Source organism: Eucyclogobius newberryi, unplaced genomic scaffold (genome assembly GCF_026437365.1).
Source record: "Eucyclogobius newberryi isolate DKJ021-1_F unplaced genomic scaffold, fEucNew1.0.hap1 SCAF_17, whole genome shotgun sequence".
Lineage (NCBI taxonomy): Eukaryota > Metazoa > Chordata > Actinopteri > Gobiiformes > Gobiidae > Eucyclogobius > Eucyclogobius newberryi.
Window position 1 is genome coordinate 19,559,642 of NW_027315801.1, and position 21,822 is coordinate 19,581,463.

The 21,822-nt window shown below is 45.9% G+C and overlaps 1 protein-coding gene across 1 annotated transcript in view; it reads right to left on the reverse strand.

The window, feature by feature from the left end:
- Nucleotides 1–8,388: 8,388 nt before the first annotated feature.
- The window catches only part of skia (v-ski avian sarcoma viral oncogene homolog a), a 109,897-nt gene continuing 96,463 nt past the window's right edge, over nucleotides 8,389–21,822 (reverse strand). Inside the window, exons 5-7 of the mRNA XM_072449340.1 lie at nucleotides 19,113–19,456; nucleotides 10,149–10,379; nucleotides 8,389–8,748 (exon numbers count right to left, since the gene is read on the reverse strand). Coding sequence (XP_072305441.1) covers nucleotides 8,551–8,748; nucleotides 10,149–10,379; nucleotides 19,113–19,456 — 773 coding nt within the window. The 3' untranslated portion in view covers nucleotides 8,389–8,550. The remainder of the gene's footprint in view (nucleotides 8,749–10,148; nucleotides 10,380–19,112; nucleotides 19,457–21,822) is intronic.

A 21,822-nucleotide genomic window follows, 5' to 3' on the forward strand; every position in this document is an offset into this window, starting at 1 on the left:
TTTTTTTTTTTTTAATTAAGATTTCAGTCAGAGGGTTATAGTGCTCTTACTTAGAAATGATGGACGGGTTTCATTGTAGGATGCGTTTCCACTGTGAGGGACAGAATCTAAGTATCCAGAAATAACATTGTATGATCTTTAAATAATTATTTGTATGTTATTGTTGCAAGTATTTGAACACCTGCCAATCAGCAATAATTCTGGCTCTCAAAGAGCTGTTAGTCTGCCTTTTAAAAGTCCACCTCTACTCCACTTATTAATTCAGCATATGTCCAGACCTGTCTGAAGTTTGCCAATGACATGGGAAAAGGTCATGTGGTCAGATGAGACCAAAATAGAACATTTAACTCCATTCACCGTATTTGGAGGAAGAAGAAGGACGAGGACAATCCCAAGAACGCAATCTCTACTGTGAAGCATGGGGGTGGAAACATTATGCTTTGGGGGTGGAAAGAGACCTAAATACAATAGAAAATCTTTGGAGAGAGCTGAAACTCTATGTTGCTCAGCAACAGCCCTGAAACCTGACAGATCTAGAGAAGATCTGTGTGGAGGAGTGGCCAAAATCCCTGCTGCAGTGTGTGCAAACCTGGTCAAGAACTACAGGAAACGTCTGACCTCTGAAACTGGAAACAAAAGCTTCTGTACCAAATTACAACAATTAACATTGATTTTCAGGTGTTCAAACACTTATTTGAAGCAATAACATACAAATTGAGAAATAATACCCACAATTCCACTTATAATGCCCTCCATTATTGTCTTCATGCTGCTTAGCAGTGCACCATTAGCTCAGCCATTGAGGAAGCTGCTACCTCGTGTTCGGTTTTGCTAGCGCTACGAGGTGTCATCCTCATTTTGACGCTGTTACACTCTTGTCAAGTTACGGTGTATGATAAAAATACATTTCTGGTCAGTTAGGAGCCCTAACAATAAAATTGGTGGTGCAAAATGTATATTAAAAAAAAAGCCCCCCAGAAAACACCTCCAGAACAGCCACCAATAGTGCCCCTTGATAGTAGTTGTTATGAAAATAGAGTTTCGAAACTAGATACACATTTGTATCAATACTGAAGAAAATAGTTTTAGAGTTTTACAATAGTCTTATTCACAGAAGTAGTATATGACAGGAGGGTACTATAAAGAAAACGATTATTGGTTCAAATACTTTGAAAATAAGTTTTGAATATTGGTGGCACGGTAGTGCAGTGGTTAGCGCCCTCACTTCACAGCAAGAAGATCGAAGGGGCCTTTCTGTGTGGTGTTTGCATGTTCTCCCTGTGTCTGGGTCTAGGTTTCTACGTACTCTGGTTTCTCCTGAGTACTCTGGTTTCTCCTACCACTAAAAACATGTACAATAGGCTCCTCCCTTCAGTGGGACTTAATGACATCAGCCTTTCCAGAGACTGAGCTACTGTAGCACTTGAGCTCCACCTGGAACAATACCTCCCTCTTTTCCCCTCGTCTCCTAACTTCTACAAAACCTTAGGGTTAGGGGTTAAGGTTAGGGGTTAAGGTTAGGGGTTAAGGTTAGGGGTTAAGGTTAGGGTTAAGGTTAGGGGTTAAGGTTAGGGGTTTAGGTTAGAGGTTAGGGTTAAGAGTTAGGGGTTAAGGTTAGGGTTAAGGTTACGGGTTAAGATTAGGGTTAGGTGTTAGGGTTTAAGGTTAGGGGTTAAGGGTTAGGGTTTAAGGTTAAGGGTTAGGGGTTAGGGTTAGGAGTTAAGGTTAGGAGTTAAGGGTTAGGGTTAGGGGTTAAGAGTTAGGGGTTAAGGTTAGTGTTAGGGGTTAAGGCTGGGTTAAGGGTTAGGGGTTAAGGTTAGTGTTAGGTGTTAACATTAGGAGTTAGGGTTAGGGGTTAAGGTTAGGAGTTAGGGGTTAAGGTTAGTGTTAGGGGTTAAAGTTAGGGGTTAAGGTTAGTGTTAGGGGTTAAGGTTAGGAGTTACGCTTAAGGGTTAGGGGTTAAGGTTAGGAGTTAGTGTTAGGGGTTAAGGTTAGTGTTATGGGGTTAAGGCTGGGTTAAGGGTTAAGGTTAGTGTTAGGGGTTAAGGCTGGGTTAAGGGTTAAGGTTAGTGTTAGGGGTTAAGGGTTAGGGTTAAGGTTAGGAGTTAGGGGTTAAGGTTAGTGTTAGGGGTTAACCCTATTTTTTAATTATATATTTATTGAGGTTTGGTCAAAAACAAAAAGCGCTCAACATTCAAGCACATATATACACGTGTGAAGTGGAACAGACTGTGATGCAATGGAAAAAAGCTTTTTAGAGACAAATGTATTGCCTGAGCTGCATCAGTGGGACAGAATTCCTCACTTCCGTGAGTTATGAGTGTATGATCTAGTGCTGACCGTTAATGTATAGTGTGCACTGTCCCTGTCTCAAATAAATACATTAACTTAAATTATTAATATGATACTGACTTTGTATGAGGTATCAAACCTTTTCCTTAGTATCAGAAGATTGACATTTTATTTGTATTTTCTAATAACCCTAACCCATGCAGTTATCATCTTAAAATTGATATTAGTTTATAGAGCTCTGCTCCACTACTATTTAACCTAGAATGAAATCAGGTGTAAACCCGAGTATATCACAACACACACTTTTATTAGAGCTGAATGTTCTGATTCTTTTTTATCCCAAGCTCTTTTAAAGGACAAATATCATGAATGATTTGTATTGTTAAGCTTTAAACATGCTCGAGTAACTTTACTTTGGCATCTCATGTTTTAGAATGAAAACATTTTTACAAAAACAATATAACTTTGCCTTAGAAAGTGACAGAATAACAGCTTTGGATCCATCTACTGGCTGCAAATTAAATCACACAATTTAAAAATCATCAGTTTGCTAATGCAGTTGCTTGCTGACTTCCTGCGTTAAGCCACAGAGTTATACTGATTGTGATTTGATGACAGAAATGCACAGAACGAATCTGGAGATTCTCAGAGCCACATCACGATGGAGAAAACGTCATGGAGGAAATTCAGATCAGAGTGTTTTTGTGAATGTTTTGGTGTGAATGAAACTAATGCTACTCAGCTGTGGTTTGATGAGGGAACAATGTTAAAACAGGGTTTAAAAAGACAAACCACAATTTCCTTAGAAAGTGCCATTTAACAAAAGCCTCATTAGTAGGATTTGTGTTGTTCCAATAAAAACATGTAAAAAGAGCACAAGTGGGTCAGCAATCTGGACAAAACGACTTTATTTCTGCGTATGCTTCTATACACTGTACATTCAGTCACTGTAGGTTATAAACGGCTATTTTTGAACATAATCTCATCAAGTCCTTTAGAATGGAGCCAGGGGAGTGGCCTGCAGTGCCAGGGGAGTGGTCTAAGATGGTGGGTGGGGTACAGAGTTATATTGTAGGTCGAGTAATGGTGCTATTGACTTGTGCACAGACTGTGGCGCTGCAGGGGTGAAGAGAAGGGCTGGAATGGTACAAATCATATCACATTCTGATTTGATGACTTTGTAGACTTCTGATGACCTCAAGGTTCAGGAATTACATATGTCATTCATTTTCCCCCAAAATGTACTTTCAATAAAAAAAATTATGTTTCACTACTGTTCTGACAGGGTTCTGACAGGGTTCTGATTAGGACAGAGGGATTACAGTACACATCTTATCTATTCATTTTTGTTTTGTTTATTCATGGGTAAAATAAATGGTCATGAGCTTCTGTAACCTTCTGAACCTCAGAGACTTCGACTGTCAAGCTCATTTTAACCTTAAAAAGAGGAAACTCTTAGTTCCTGGTGATTGGTTCAAACACGTCAGAGGCTGTGATAAAGTCATCAGAGATTGTCACAGGGAAATATCACCATCAGCAGCACACACAGGGCCATAGGGTACATGGGGGTGATGCCCGAGTCGGGACCTAATGAGGACGTGGGGAGGGACAAAAGAGGGACATGGGGACATCAGGGACGAGGGGGCATAATGACGAGAGGGCATGAGGACGAGAGGGCATGAGGACGAGAGGGCATGAGGACGAGAGGGCATGAGGACGAGAGGGCATAATGACGAGAGGGCATGAGGACGGGAGGGCATAGGGACGAAAGGACATAGGGACGAGAGGGCATAAGGACGAGAGGGCATAGGGACGGCATAGGGACGGCATAGGGACGACATAGGGACGACATAGGGACGACATAGGGATGAGAGGACATAGGAACGAGAGGGCATAAGGACGAGAGGGCATAGGGACGACATAGGGACGAGAGGGCACAATGACGAGAGGGCATAGGGACGACATAGGGACGAGAGTGCATAGGAACGAGAGGGCATAATGACGAGAGGGCATAAAGACGAGAGGGCATAGGGACGAGAGGGCATAATGACGAGAGGGCATAAAGACGAGAAGGCATAGGGACGAGAGGGCATAGGGACGACATAGGGACGAGAGGACATAGGAACGAGAGGGCATAAGGACGAGAGGGCATAGGGACGAGAGGGCATAGGGACGACATAGGGACGAGAGGGCACAATGACGAGAGGGCATAGGGACGAGAGGGCATAGGGACGAGAGGGCATAGGGACGACATAGGGACGAGAGGACATAATGACGAGAGGGCATAAAGACGAGAAGGCATAGGGACGAGAGGGCATAGGGACGACATAGGGACGAGAGGACATAGGAACGAGAGGGCATAAGGACGAGAGGGCATAGGGACGAGAGGGCATAGGGACGACATAGGGACGAGAGGGCACAATGACGAGAGGGCATAGGGACGACATAGGGACGAGAGGACATAATGACGAGAGGGCATAAAGACGAGAGGGCATAGGGACGAGAGGGCATAAGGACGAGAGGGCATAAGGACGAGAGGGCATAAGGACGAGAGGGCATAAGGACGAGAGGGCATAGGGACGGCATAGGGACGACATAGGGACGACATAGGGATGAGAGGACATAGGAACGAGAGGGCATAAGGACGAGAGGGCATAGGGACGAGAGGGCATAGGGACGACATAGGGACGAGAGGGCACAATGACGAGAGGGCATAGGGACGACATAGGGACGAGAGGGCACAATGACGAGAGGGCATAGGGACGACATAGGGACGAGAGTGCACAGGAACGAGAGGGCATAATGACGAGAGGGCATAAAGACGAGAGGGCATAGGGACGAAAGGGCATAATGACAAGAGGGCATAGGGACTACATAGGGACGAGAGGACATAATGACGAGAGGGCATAAAGACGAGAGGGCATAGGGACGAGAGGGCATAGGGACGACATAGGGACGAGAGGACATAATGACGAGAAGGCATAGGGACGAGAGGGCATAGGGACGACATAGGGACGAGAGGACATAGGAACGAGAGGGCATAAGGACGAGAGGGCATAGGGACGAGAGGGCATAGGGACGACATAGGGACGAGAGGACATAGGAACGAGAGGGCATAAGGACGAGAGGGCATAGGGACGACATAGGGACGAGAGGGCACAATGACGAGAGGGCATAGGGACGACATAGGGACGAGAGGACATAATGACGAGAGGGCATAAAGACGAGAGGGCATAGGGAGGGCATAGGGACGACATAGGGACGACATAGGGACGAGAGGACATAGGGATGAGAGGGCATAGGGAAGAGAGGGCATAATGACGAGAGGGCATAATGACAAGAGGGCATAGGGACTACATAGGGACGAGAGGACATAATGACGAGAGGGCATAAAGACGAGAGGGCATAGGGACGAGAGGGCATAGGGACGACATAGGGACGAGAGGACATAATGACGAGAAGGCATAGGGACGAGAGGGCATAGGGACGACATAGGGACGAGAGGACATAGGAACGAGAGGGCATAAGGACGAGAGGGCATAGGGACGAGAGGGCATAGGGACGACATAGGGACGAGAGGACATAGGAACGAGAGGGCATAAGGACGAGAGGGCATAGGGACGACATAGGGACGAGAGGGCACAATGACGAGAGGGCATAGGGACGACATAGGGACGAGAGGACATAATGACGAGAGGGCATAAAGACGAGAGGGCATAGGGAGGGCATAGGGACGACATAGGGACGACATAGGGACGAGAGGACATAGGGATGAGAGGGCATAGGGAAGAGAGGGCATAGGGAAGAGAGGGCATAATGACGAGAGGGCATAGGGACGAGAGGACATAATGACGAGAGGGCATAAGGACGAGAGGGCATAAGAACGAGAGGGCATAAAGACGAGAGGGCATAAAGACGAGAAGGCACAGGGACGAGAGGGCATAGGGACGAGAGGGCATAGGGACGAGAGGACATAATGACGAGAGGGCATAGGGACGAGAGGACATAATGACGAGAGGGCATAAAGACGAGAGGGCATAAAGACGAGAAGGCACAGGGACGAGAGGGCATAAGGACGAGAGGGCATAAAGACGAGAAGGCACAGGGACGAGAGGGCATAGGGACGAGAGGGCATAGGGACGAGAGGACATAATGCTGAGAGGGCATTGGGAGGGCATAGGGACGACACAGGGACGAGAGGGCATAAGGACAAGAGGGCATAGGGACAAGTGTACACAGGGCAAAGTGGACAGTGAGTGAGGGACAAAGTCTCACTGCATCGACTCCACCATTCTTTCTCCCAAAAGACAGCATATTAAAGTAGGAATTTGTTTGAAAAAGTCAACACCATATACATATATTACACAATATATAATATAGAGTTGAAAAAATATTTACAAATGTAATTCTTCACACTGGCTAGTTTCTGTATTCATCACATGGACAGTTATTGCTTTGTAATTGTCCTTTTAGAAAACACATTTTGTCTCCTCTGCTGTAGAAAACATGGGAGAAGTAAAACACACAATGTTGTTCCATTAAAGTGTAAAAACAAATACAAAAGGTCAGTACCAATTTGAGCCTTGAATTAGAAAAGGTTCCGCATGCATATTTCAAATAAAGCACTCTCATATCTGGGCTCCTGGACACCTTCGGCCCACAGGCACTTGAGGCTGTCCAGCATTTGACTTTTTTATCTCTGATTGTTTATTCATCTTGCATATTAATAACCCCTAAAAGTACAGTATCAATGCCCAATACCGAACTATATACGTGTATGGTAAAAGTCATGCATAAAGAAACAACGCTATTGGAAAAAGAACAGACAGGCAATCAAACATGTCCACGTGAAACACCAAAGGAAAGAGTCGTGTACACTGAGTTTGCATCGCACCCGCCACGACAGGGAGCGCCCGCCACAGCCATGAGGTTCACTCCACCATCAGGTACTCCTCAGGTACTCCTCACGTCAATCCATCAAAACAAAGTACAATTGAAAAGAGCCAAAGAAGCATCCTAAAGTGAACTACAAAGAGTTCATTTAGTCGGACCAGCTGTTCTTGTTGTTGTGCCTGATCGTCTTTATTGAAGACATAACAGTATTTTTACTGTAACTAAAATGTTAAAAGTATGTATACCAACAATATACGAATCATGTAAAATGCCAATGTATTTTCTTTTCTTGTGTTGCTTGTTGTTTTAAGTTTGCTCTGATAGAATTGACCCGTAGCCAATGTTGTGATTGCATTGTGTTTCACTGAACTTTTGCCTCTATTCTGGAATTTAGAATGTATTTCTATTTCTTTACAAAGTTTGAAATGGTCTAAGTACATTGGCTTTCAATAGTTGTCATACACCTGGTACTTTGCCACATTTTCTTGACGGAGCTGCATTTATACCGAGAGTAGATGGACACGACTGTAAATTATGTACAATTTTCCTTCCACTTCAGAATTAGATTCTACTTTATGTTGGTCTTTCACAAAACCTGCTAATACAATTTATTTCAGTTTGTGGCTGTGATGAGTCAAAATGTTAAGTCCCAGGGGTGAGAAGACTTTTACAAGCCACTGTATTTGAAGCATAGCCTGAGGTTTGACTTGGAAGTGCGTTGATGAGGAGTACGTGAGATGCCTGTGCCCACAGGGCTATCCAAAGCGCCTGTGACCACAGGGCTATCCAGAGCACCATGCACTGTCCCACAGGAGAGCGCTGGCTTTCCTCTTATTTACAAGTCTGCAGTAACCAAAGGTTATAGGTTTGTATGGATGACAGCGCTGTGCCCAGAACATGCCGACAACATGAGAACGGTGTCGTGTTTTCAATGAGTCAAAGTGCTATTCAGTTTTTAAGTAAAAAAAACTATTTACAATAATTTAACTGAAAATGTGGTAGTAGCCACTGAGGACCAATGCAGGGGTCTGTGCAGAGTGGACACAGCCTGGTCCAGCTTGGCACCGTTCTTCTCAAGTGCTGTCGACAACATGGATGAGACCAATGTCCAGGGGCCCAAACATGTGCTGCTCCTTAGGCAATATCAACTGTTGATATTCAAATGGCTTATAATGGCTTATAATGTCTCAATCGTCTCCGTCGTCACAGTAAAGAACTTGCAGAATGAGTAAAAAATAAGAACTTTGTGGAACATTTGCAGACCTCTTGGACAGACTTTAAGAGTGTTTGTGTTCTGTTTGGTGCTCGTGCCCACTGGAAGAGCCGTGTTGGAGTGTGCAGGTTGGATGAAGTTATAAAGATGTTCTACACGTCCAGCTGAGTGTCCTCTGATGCCTCCTCCTTACAGCTGCTCTCACTAGTGGACTTGGGGCAAAGCTGTTGCTGGAGCTCCTTGACCACTCTCTCCAGGTGCTCCCGGGCCTCTCGCTCAAGAAGAAGGTCCGAGCGAAGCTGTTCCCGTTCGGCCTCTGCGTGTTGGAGCTTCTTCAGGAGGTCCTCAATCTGAGGGAACAAAACAGGACTTTGATTACACACCAATATATGCTGAGTCGTTGTTTAAGTCAAAATAATCCACAAAAAAGAATGTCAATCATTTGTGCTTTTTGTGCAGGTAAAAGAATCGACAACATCTCAAAAAAAGAATGCAGCTTTCCCATGTACAGGCGTCCAACTCAAGCGGGAGCGCGAATTTGGACATTGCAGTGCGAACGCTCCGTAAAGTTACACCTGGGCGTCCGGTGCAATCCCCCAGGGCGCCAGATGGAGGTGAAGTGATCGTGCTCGTTAGCGCATGTCGCCACTTTAGCCTTTAACAGCTAGCTACATCCGGAAGTTGTGGGATTGAACCAGAAAAAACTAATGACCTGAAAAAATGCTTTCCTTGGAAATGCCTTTAAAAATGTTTATAGGGAAAACATACTTTTTTTGTTCATTTACAAATCTATTTATGAATGCATTAAATGGTTTCAAGACCTTTCAAAAATTGTAACTGCTTCACAAAAAGCTCCTCTGCATTGAATGCCCACAAGAGCAGTGTCATAATGCTTTGTCAGCAGAAAAACACTACACTACACATTCTGACCAAGATCCTAGTTTTTATGACGATATTGATTTATTGGGAAATCAATACAGACTTTTTCAAAACCTGTGATGTAAATATCCATTTTGTTTCTTATCATCTGTCATGCGAATAATCATTAAACCTTTTGTATTTTGCAGCAAAAGTGTGAACCAGATGTGTCCGATTGTGCTCTTGCTCTTCATTCTCAGCAGGACACATCATGTGACCTGATGAGTGAGCTACAACTCTGTTTGGACTGATCTGTGAGTCCAACATTCCTAAAAAAAAATCTAAAAAACACACATTCTCTTTCATCTCCTGGTTTGCCTCTATGACAATACTGTCATGAAACAAGGCTCTCAAAAATGTGCTCTTTAAAGATGTTTTCCCAGTTTAAAACATTTAGTTCACTACTTATTATCACGCTTTATGCTAAAAGACATTTTATTTTTGTGAACGTATTTTTTATTGCAGTATTTTCTCTGAGCTGATTACTTGACCCGCAGTCGTCCCGCCTCACAGCCCTCGTCACGCTCACACAGCTGTACCTGAGCTGAGTACTTGACCCACAGTCATCCCGCCTCACAGCCCTCGTCCCGCCTCACAGCCCTCGTCCCGCCTCACAGCCCTCGTCACGCTCACACAGCTGTACCTGAGCTGAGTACTTGACCCACAGTCATCCCGCCTCACAGCCCTCGTCCCGCCTCACAGCCCTCGTCCCGCCTCACAGCCCTCGTCACGCTCACACAGCTGTACCTGAGCTGAGTACTTGACCCACAGTCATCCCGCCTCACAGCCCTCGTCCCGCCTCACAGCCCTTGTCACGCACACGCAGCTGTACCTGAGCTGAGTACTTGGCCCGCAGTCGTCCCGCCTCACAGCCCTTGTCGCACACACGCAGCTGCCGGGCCTGGTCCAGCTCTCTCTTCAGCCGCAGCCTTGCCTCGTTGGCTTCCTTCATCTTGCGGTCGCTCTCTGCTCTTAGGCGCTCGATCTCCTTCCTCAGGCTCCTCTTGGCCTCCGTCGCCTCACGCAGCTTCTCCTTCTTAGCCACTCGCAAGAACTCCAGCTCCTGTTCAGACACATAGACAACGTTTAGGAAATATAATAGCACATAATGAAATATTATAGCACATAGGAGGAGGCTGGACAAAGTCATCAAGAAGTCCAGCTCCGTCCTGGGCTGTGCTCTGGACTCGGTGCAGGAGGTGGGGGACAGAAGGGTCCTGGCTAAACTCACATCTATGCTGGACCATGAGTGTCACCTCCAGCAGGACACTGTCCGCTCTGGAGAGCAGCTTCAGTGAGAGACTGATCCACCCTCGCTGTGTGAAGGAGAGATTTTGCAGGTCTTTCTTTCCTGCTGCTGTCAGACTTTATAACAAACACTGCTAGCCCTGAACATGTGCAATACTGATGTAACCATGTGCAATACCATCATATACATGTGCAATACTGAATCAACCATGTGCAATACCTGTAAATAAGAGTGTTCTATTTTGTTTTTTATACGGTTTACTTACCTGCTAATAGTATTACCTAGTCTTGTGCTAGCTATTTTTACTTTATTTTATTCAATTTGTGTTTTATTCTATTTTCATTATTTTATTATTATCTGATTGTTATCTTTATTTTTTATTTTTATTTATCCATTTTATTTTATTTCCCCCCCTCCATTCAATATTAAGATAGGAGAGGAGTTTTGTTATTAAGAGGTTTTTTTTTTTTTTTTTTCATAAGAGTTCTATTAAGAAAAAATTCCCCTTGTGTGGATATTAAAGGATTATCTTCTCTTATCTTATAATGGTAGTTTACAGTCTACAATATGCTGGAGCAGGAGTCAAATATTCTACAAGAAATATCCAACAGCAAAGTTGTTGTTAAACCTAAAAAAAATATGCTATTCCCATAGTAAATATCATTGGGTACTGATATAATTTACCAGTATTTAAACATAACCTGATAATAGGTTGCGTTCGCGTTCTAGAATGTTAAAATGTCAAAATTGGTGGGCAAGAGCCAGTATAACTCTATGGAAGGTTTACTGTTGGGCCCATTATTTTGTTGCCCTTTTCATCGATCTTTGACACTGTTGATTGTTTGCTTTTGATTAAAACTTTGAAAATGCTTTGCAAAGTATTTCCCAAATCAATCAAAAGTGGAGAGGATTCTACTTTACTTCAGGGCCCCATTTTAGGCTCAATTTAATTAAAAAAAGATACAAAAGGTTTAATATGTATACCATACTTTTCAAATTTTAAGCCACTCCTTTTTTCCCGCGCTTTGAACCCTGCGGTCATTAGAACGGTGCATCTAATTTATAGATTGGGGGGCAGCAGGAAGCGCAAGCGTTTAAAGTGTTTGAACACACTGTAGAAGAAGACAGTGGACACTGTCCAGGGGACACATCGTGTTTTCTGTAATGTTATTCATGTCCTACAGCTTAAGAGAGAGGGCGACATATAGATGAAAGAATTGGATCGAGATATCAAACATGACACGACGTGAGTGTGGGTAAGTTTGTTAAAGTTTATTAGAGTTTTGTGGGGCACCTGTATTGGGCATCTAACAATGCTATAATAAAATATCTAAATTAATTAATGTATTAAAAATGTTCTCTGTTTGTGAGAATGTAACTGTGACAATGAGCCCTTTTCTGGAAATGAATGAACACTTTACCAAATGTGGTTAATGAAGATTTAATGAGCAAATTGTTAAACGGGTCAAATGAATAAGGAATATGCAAATGAGGGGATAACAGATGAAGACGCTAGACATGATTGTTCTAGATCTCTCTAGTTGTGTCTTAGAGTATATCCTAAGCTGCTCGGTCCACACGGACAGGATGGTGTCAGGCTGAAGAAGCCCAGGATCAAGTTCACTGATCTGCTTCTCCTGCTCTGAGACGTTCCTCAGATAAAGGGCTGTTATTCACAGATGAGGCTTTTTCTGAAGAGACTGTCCTTGACTTGAAAAGTTGCAAAAATATCCTCTGCTTGAGTTTGCAGGATGCAGCTTTAGTCATTTCTAAAAATGGGCACAGCATTCTTATTTATGGGAGGGAAAAGTTAGCTTCCGCGGGCGTGTCTTTTAATATGTCTATTTAATATGGACATAGCATTGGATGCAATGTTTTAAGTGTTATAGCAGAATATGCTAATTTTCAACACCTGTCCATAGGGCCAATTTAGAGTTGCCAAATGTACCTAACACATGAATGTCTTTGGGCGGTGGGAGGAGCCGGAGTACCCGGAGAGAACCCGCGGTAACACGGGGAGGACATGCTGACTCACCCAGAGAGATCATGTGATGTTGGTCTGGTCCGGGAATCGAACGCATTATGATCTCCTTCTTGGGAGGCAAGAGCACTAACTGCCTTTGCCACCGTGCAACCCTCTGGAATGTTCTTCGTTCCGTAGGTTAGCGATGAGAACCTATCTGGTGGACCTCCTGATAGAACTGTGTCCCTCTCTGCCTGGCCCTTGTGGGGGTTTGGTTGAACAATGGTGCCAAAACCCATCAGCGTGCATGTTGAATCAGAGCTGATCAGAGAAAAAGATCTGGGATAATGCAGCCATTGTTTAGCATTAACATTAGGCCACATAGTTACAATGGCAATATTGTTCACAAGACAAGCTCTAAAAGTTAAATGAACATGCAAAACACATCAACATTATGTACAGTAAATTAATCTTGTGAATTTACTTAAACCAGTTTTTTTGTGTTTTAGGTTTTGTTTTGGGAGAGAAAATGACTCTGTGAATTCATTTTAATCCAAAGCTAGTTGCTTGATGGAAAAAGTTTTTTCTAACGTTCAAAGTGTGAAGTTTGCCTCTCTCCAGTACCATGGTGCAACCTTATTCCCGCATTCCTGTCACCATGGCAACATTCAGAGGTCCTCTTTAGATCACTACACTCATATTCATGGACAAATTAGTCTAATGAGGAAGTGAATCTAAATCTTGAGAAACGCATAAACAAACGTGGAGCGCAGACATGTGATATTCGGTGGTCTGCAGTTTAAAACCTGCCGCAAAATGAGACTTTCTTGGCCCGACCTGTCCCACCAGTCAAAAGACAACCCTGTATCACTACCATGAACCATATTTCTGTGTAAATATCTCATAATACAACGTGAGCACCCGCGGTTTATTGACTGGTGCGAGCGGTACATGTACAATTTTTATTTTCCATGTGTCCAAGTCCATGTGTGTGTTTTTTATTCAGGAGAGGTGTAGAGCTCAAAAAAGTACTGTACTCGTTAACATGAGGAAGGATATTCCATCCATCCATCCATCCATTTTCTTCCGCTTTATCCGGGGCCGGGTCACGGGGGCACCAGTCTAAGCAGGGAACCCAGACTTCCTTCTCCCCAGACACTTCCTCCAGCTCCTCCGGGGGCGTTCCCAGGCAGAGATGCCCGAGCCACCTCAGCTGGCTCCTCTCGATGTGGAGGAGCAGCGGCTCTACTCCGAGCTCCCCCTGTGTGGCCGAGCTCCTCACCCTATCTCTAAGGGAGCGCCCAGCCACCCGGCGGAGGAAAGTTATTTTGAACGCTTGTATCCGATCTTGTCCTTTTGGTCATTACCCAAAGCTAAATCGAGAACTTGGTCTTTGGACTCAGCTCCTTCTTTACCACAACAGTCAATGCAGCGACTGCATCACCGCTGCACCAATCCAACTGTCAATCTCATGCTCCATCCTTCCCTCACTCGTGAACAAGGCCCCGAAACACATGAACTCCACCACTTGGGTCAGGGACTTCCCACCCACCTGGAGAGGGCAAGACAAACTGTCCCAGTGCAGCTGCAGGTCCGGGTTTGATGGAGCCATCAGGACAACATCATCTGCAAACAGCAGAGGTGAGATCCTGTGGTCCCCAAACCGGACACCCTCCGACCCCTGACTGCGCCTAGAAATTCTTTCCATAAAATCTATGAACAGAACCGGTGACAAAGGGCAGCCCTGGCGGAGTCCAACATGCACTGGGAACAGGTCTGACTTACTGCCGGCAATGAACACAGCTCCTGCTCCGGTCATACAGGGACCGGACAGTCCTGAGCAAAGGGCCCGGACCCCGTACTCCCGGAGCACCCCCCAAAGGACACCCCAAGGGACACGGTCGAAAGCCTTCTCCAGATCCCCGATGAAGAGTCTAGAGCCGGTCCAGTGTTCCACGACCGGGACCAAAACCACTCTGCTCCTCCTGAATCCGAGGTTCGACTATCGGTCGGATTCTCCTCCTGCACCTTGGAAAAGACCTTATGGGAGGCTGAGGAGTGTGATCCCTCTGTAGTTGGAACACACCCTCCCGTCCCCCTTCTTGAACAGAGGGACCACCACCCCGGTCTGCCAGTCCAGAGGCATTGTCCCCGACCACCACGCGATGTTGCAGAGACGTGTCAGCAAAGACAGTCCTACAACAACACAACAGTGAGAGACCTGTCCCCCACCCGAAGGCGAAGGGATACGACCCTCTCGTCTACCGGGGTGAACTCCAACACGTGGCGGCTGAGCTGAGGGGCTATAAGCCCACACCAGCCCCGCCTCTCCCCGCGGGCAACACCAGAGAAGTGGAGCATCCAGCCCCTCTCGAGGAGATGGTTCCAGAGCCCAAACTGTGCGTGGAGGTGAGGCCGACTATATCTAGTCGATACCGCTCAACCTCCCTCCCAGGCTCTTTCCCCCCCAGCGAGGTGACATTCCATGCCCCCAGAGTTAGTCTCTGTGTCCGGAGATCTGGTCGCCGAGGCCCCTGCCGTCGACATATAGCTCATAGCATAGCTCCTGGGATCATTCGGGCAAAACCCTCCACCACGTTAAGGTGTTGGTTCAAGGAGGAAGGATATTTTATTTATTTTAGAGAGAGAGGAAAAAAACACACATCGAGACAGAGAGGCAAAGAGAGAGACAGAGAGACAGAGAGAGAAAGAGAGACAGGGGAAGACGTGGCGGACCAATCTTAAATCAACGAATTGAAATGTTTAAGCTGAAAGTGGCACTGTAAAACCAAACATGGGGCATAAAGTTTGACCTCCTCCCAGACTTAGCAGTTGATGAGATATATTAAAAATAAAAGCAGGAGCAGAGGAAGCAAGAGGAAAGGAGGAAGCAGGAGGATTCAGAAGGAAGTAGGAGGATGCAGAAGGAAGTAGGAGGAGAAGGATTCAGGAGGAAGCAGAAGGATACAGGAAGAAGCAAAACGGGCGGAGGAAGCAGGAGGAGCAGGAGGAAGCAGGAGGATGCTGGAAGAAACAAAAGGAACAGAGGAAGCTGGAGGAGCAGAGGAAGCAGGAGGAGCAGGAGGATGCTGGAGGAAGCAAAAGGAACAGAGGAAGCAGGAGGAGCAGAGGAAGCAGGAGGAGCAGAGGAAGCAGGAGGATGCGGGAGGAAGCAGGAGGAGCAGAGGAAGCAGGAGGATGCAGGAGGAAGCAGGAGGAGCGGATGAAGCAGGAGGAGCAGAGGAAGCAGGAGGATGCAGGAGGAGCAGAGGAAGCAGGAGGAGTGGGAGCAACAGGAGGAACATGGGGCCAGGCTGAGGCAGCTCTTCCTCTGACCCATATATGAGAATTGCTTCTGGGAATTGGGGCGGTGCATTCTTGTCTGTCAGCGGGTTTTGTGGTCCTGGGACAAAGCCTGTGTATCAACAATGCATTTACACCCTACACTCTGAAAGAGGTGAAGGAGGACGCAGAGGAGCACAGCCTTCCTCGGACCAGGGACTGGTAATAGCCTGGAGCCACTCGAGCCCTGCGACTCTGGATAGGTCAGCTCCTCGGGATGGGTCAGCTCCTCTGGATGGGTCAGCTCCTCTGGATGGGTCAGCTCCTCTGTGGGCTACAGGAGCTGCCACTCTGTTCTCTTCAGAGTCTTAGACCAAAACAATGAGTCAAAGGACAAATGTGCTGGTGCCAGGACGGGCCTGGGAAAGCACACACTTCCTTCCTCTGCTCTTGTTTGGAACCATATCTTATGCAAGTTCTGTTTCCTCCTAAAAGTGTTGAGAAGCAGAGCTTTCTATCTTCAACTCTGAAACAAGGCATTTAACCCATGACACTGCAAGGTGAAGAGGAAGCAAATCTTAAACTTAAATATATAATTAAGTTTAACTTACATTAAATGTAGGAAAGAGGAAAGAAGTGTTTCGTATTGTTATGTTTTCATATAAAAATAGAAAGAAAATGACCAGCATTGCAGATATTTCTGGCATGTAAATCTGAAAGATGGGCAGAGTGAAGGTGAAATTGTGTTGACATATATGGTTAAAAGAATAAAAAAGTAAACTAGATTTGAATGAAGACAACCTTTTCACAAGGTCTCTCGGACTCAGAATCTTGTGTGAACAAATCCTTGTGTTGGTTCTGTCAGAAACTAGCTCAGTTTGGAGTAGGAGCTCATTTAAGGCCTGATCTTTCAGTCTCTGTGGGAGAAACATGCATTTGGAGAAAACAATGTCTCTGAATGAAGAGGATTCAATGGAATAAATGTAGGACATTATTGTTAATCATTGATTGAGGTTCAGGAGGTGGACCACGCCTCAACCTCCTACTCCTACTCCTGCAACCCGCCTCCACTCTTAAACCACACCTCTAATTACCCAGAAGCCCTATTTATGCAAGCCTCCCCAGCATCTCTGGTTGTCTCTGCTCTCATCAGAGACAATCAGTCAGCGAGCATGTTTGTTTGAGCGAGAATCACAAACCATTTTCTATTTGATTCTGTTCCCAGTCTGAACTTTCAGTCAGTTGTGTCCTCAGTAGTCACGTTCCCCAGAGGAATCGCCAACATAGGAGCCCTCTCTGCCGTGCACACATGGCAGGCATGATACCATAGCCTCTGAACACCATAATCTCCGCACGCGCTTCCTCCACGGAGCTCTACCTCCGCGGCATCCTCACACACACCGACCACTACGCGATAGCCAAAGGGACCCATGCGCTCTCCTTCTCCTCAATTGTGCCTCAGCTCGCATCACAGTTCCCGCCAAGGCTCCCACGACCGCGGCTGGCCTGCAGTGGGCTCTGAAGTCAGAAGGTATCTCTTTCAGATGCTACGATGATAAAATATCCACCTGTCGTCATCCTCTGCACTTCTTGGTTCCCTGTCCAGAGCCTGCGCAACTGATGACGTCACCATCGCTCATTGGGCCCTCAGCTCGACCTCTCAGCTCCCCCTGGTGGCGGGAGCCAGGGTTAGGGTTGTATAACCCTCTGTGCCTGCTCCCTCTGTTCTTAATCTATCTCATAATTCATCTCATCCCCCTCTTCGCAGTGCACTCAACCCCCTCCCCATTCATCCACTCAGCCTCTTCTTCATTCATCCCTTATCCCACTCTAGCCCTGTTCCCCGTCCTCACCAGGGTTTCAGCCGGGCACCGGGCACCGGGATGCTGTCTCTCTCCAGAGCTGTCGCTGGGCACCGGGATGCTGTCTCTCTCCAGAGCTGTCCCCGGGCACCGGGATGCTGTCTCTCTCCAGAGCTGTCCCTCTCTCTCCAGAGCTGTCCCCAGGCACCGGGATGCTGTCTCTCTCCAGAGCTGTCCCCGGGCACCGGGATGCTGTCTCTCTCCAGAGCTGTCGCTGGGCACCGGGATGCTGTCTCTCTCCAGTGCTGTCCCCGGGCACCGGGATGCTGTCTCTCTCCAGAGCTGTCCCCGGGCACCGGGATGCTGTCTCTCTCCAGAGCTGTCCCCGGGCACCGGGATGCTGTCTCTCTCCAGAGCTGTCGCTGGGCACTGGGATGCTGTCTGCACATCATCTCTTTTGACCCTCTGCTCTTTCTTCAAGCCTTTTTATCTCACAGTCTTTGAGTTCTACCTCTTCCGTCAAAATTTCCAGAGGCGCAGATGAACGTTTCATCTTTTATCAGGGCGCATCAATATAACTCGACAATCTCAATCATTCTTTTTCCAGTTGCCAATTTAATAGCACCAGCGATCGTGTTTCCTGTTTCTTTCTCAGAGGAGACATGTCTTAGATGCATCGAAGACCGCTCAGGGCACTTCAGCTTCTTCCAACTCATCCCAGCTCCCATACGCACTAGAGTCTTAGTCTTCTCTACCAGGCATTCACATCATCCTACAGTGATTCTGGATTCAAGATTTCAGACCAAGAATCTGCTTCTCATCCCATGATAAGTAACTTTACTGCACCTCTAAAGTCAACACACAGAAGGAGCAGACTCCAGCATTTAAATTATTTTAATGCGTCCAGATTTTACCCAAGAATTGTCTTTACTCCACCTACTTGACTTGGTATTATCGCCAACTGCATTATCGTCAACTCTATCGCACTTACCTGCTCTCTGTATCTTCCAAATTCATGACCTAAACTCTTTCAAAACTCTACTCAACTGCGCCGGTATTAATCCCCTTCTCCAGCAGTTGGCAGACTTTTAAATTTTAACCAGCTATTCTTCAGAGAGACCTCAACTATTCAGCATATCTTCTCTTCTGTGCCACTCAGTTAACATCTTTATTTTCAGCCAGGCTATTATGATGGGACCCAGATCATCTTTGTTCATTTTAAATCATCTTTGTTCTGCTGGGCTGGGCTGATTACCTGAGACGGAGGCCCCATCCCGAGGCTCAACCCAGCCAACTTTTATCGATCCATCATCGATCCATCATCGATCCTTCATCGATCCCTCATCGATCCATCATCGATCCATCATCGATCTATCATCGATCCTTCATCGATCAATCATCATTACTATTATCAATAAACATTCTCTCTTTGTTGTCGTTTCCTTGTCAGAGCGTATATGCTGAGAGAATGAAGGTTGTACCTGTGAGTGTGTTCTTTACCTGCTGCAGGCTGCGCTTGGCCTGAAGCGCCGAGCCCAGCTTCTCCTCCTGCTTCACTCTCATTTTGACGATCTCATGGAGGAACTTCTCTTTGGCCTCTTTCGAGTCTAGTCCAGAGTCTAGAGCCTGCCTCAGATTCTCCAGCTCCGACTCTAGTCCGGACTCTATGGGCGGGACGGCAGTGACAGAGGGAGGGGCCGGGTTGGCAGAGGGAGTGGGCGCCTGCCTGCCTGATACGGACACCATACTGACCGGCCCCTGGAAGCCCGGAGAGCTCAGGTCCTTGGCTGAGCTGCTGGATGAAGTGATGGACGGTGAGGACAGGGAGGACAGTGACGAGGTGACTGTAGGACAGAAGAGACACATGAGGACACAGGTCAAAGACGGAAGACGACATGAGTCTTCTATTGATGCTCATATTCTATTGATACTGACACAGTGACATCTCACTCAGATGTTACCATAGTGATAATCCACACATGTTTTAGATGGTCAGAAAACAAAGGAGCCTGTGCCAAATTGAGCATTCATAATTAATTAATTGATAATCCTGTTTAGGTGTTAGCTAGTTAGCTTTAATTAATTCCTACATGTGGTCATAAAAGTCTGAAGTAGTGCAGCTCTTGAAAATGTGCAGAAGTCACAGTAATTTCCGGTAAACTGGTGGGTTCTAGAGTAATTCATCCAAATTCTCTAATATGGCCTACAGTCATAGGCTTTTACTTGAAATCTATTAGAACAACTTAACTCTTATTAAATAGCTGTCTTAGTATTTTACACATGCAGCTGATCACTGGTGTCCATTTCCTGTGTCAGTTGTTCCCAGTGGAGCACTTTCCCTCTACAGTCTCCCTTAAGGCATACAAAGCAGAGGGGTCAGAGTGTGAGGGTCACATTTATACTATTGTTGAACTTGAGGGCATACAAAGCCTTCACTCTCACACTGTAGGCTGTGGACGGACCCTGCAGAGACCACCACTAAAGCCATGATATATTATATATATATATTTGTGAGTCACAAAAAGGCCATATTAAAAACTCTTTCTAGGTTACATCCTTTATTGAAGACCTAATCCCTTGGATGTACGTGTTGCACTCAACAAGACTGCAGTACAAAAAAGGGAGTGAGGTAATGGCTTGATACTGATGTTATAAATGTACTCATAATAAATATAAATTAATATTTTACTACATTTATTAATTTACAGGAACACACTACAAACCACTGAGGAGATTTCTCTGACCTGTCTGTGAAGAAGATTGGTCTGTCCAAGTGTCTCTGCTGTGACTACAACCATGTATAACATTCAGTTTGTCATGTATTTCTTAGGGCCAAATAAATAGTGTTTCCGGTAACATTGAAAAAAAAATGTCAGGTCGGTAGGTCCTGGCACAGGTTTGGCACAGTTTTCTTTTCTCAGAAGTGAGCGCTTCACATTGAAGTGGTCTTATTGGTGCAGATATTGAATCAAATAGTAACTAGTCCAACCACAGGAAAAGAGTCATTAGCAGACAACAGAGCGCTGCCCGCTCTAGTGTCTGCGTGGTGCAGACCACGGTGTGGACCACCCGCTGTTGTCCTGGGCGTGTTCCATGAGCTATAGATCCACTCGTTGCTTGTAATGGCCCGTTCAAACCGCAAACGCCTATTCGCGCGTTATGGCGAAGTTGGACGCAAGTACGTATGAAGAAAAACGCAAATACGCCGCGTTTTCGTTCGAGTTCAGGTGTTGTCAGTCTGGCTTCTCTAATGGCGGATCAAAGTTGAGACAGTGCCTTTTGCGTATTTGCTCTTCAAAGCCCAAAAACGGAGACGCTCGGCGGCGTGTCTGGATCCACCAGTGATCCGAGTTGAGTCAATAACATAATTTGCTTCAAGACTGGATAAACATCGCTCTCAGCTGTAGTTTCGTTTGTCCCGGGTCCTGTTTGATGACTTGTTTCCCGCATTGGTGCGCGGACATGTACCAGGACAACAACTACAGGCGCCTGTCCATCAGTCCATCAGGTCAGTACACAAATATTCATGTCTGAGCGCAATAATCAAGTGTATCTGCTGTGTATGTGCTGTGTATCTGCTGTGTATCTGTTGTGTATCTGCTGTGTATGTGCTGTGTATGTGCTGTGTATCTGTTGTATATCTGTTGTGTAATTGCTGTGTATGTGCTGTGTATCTGTTGTGTATCTGCTGTGTATGTGCTGTGTATCTGCTGTGTATTTGTTGTGTATCTGCTGTGTATTTGTTGTGTATCTGCTGTGTATGTGCTGTGTATCTGCTGTGTATCTGTTGTGTATCTGCTGTGTATGTGCTGTGTATCTGTTGTATATCTGTTGTGTAATTGCTGTGTATGTGCTGTGTATCTGTTGTGTATCTGCTGTGTATGTGCTGTGTATCTGCTGTGTATTTGTTGTGTATCTGCTGTGTATGTGCTGTGTATCTGCTGTGTATGTGCTGTGTATGTACTGTGTATGTGCTGTGTATGTACTGTGTATCTGCTGTGTATGTGCTGTGTATCTGCTGTGTATGTGCTGTGTATGTGCTGTGTATGTACTGTGTATGTACTGTGTATGTACTGTGTATGTGCTGTGTATGTGCTGTGTATGTGCTGTGTATGTACTGTGTATGTACTGTGTATCTGCTGTGTATGTGCTGTGTATGTACTGTGTATGTACTGTGTATGTGCTGTGTATCTGTTGTGTATGTGCTGTG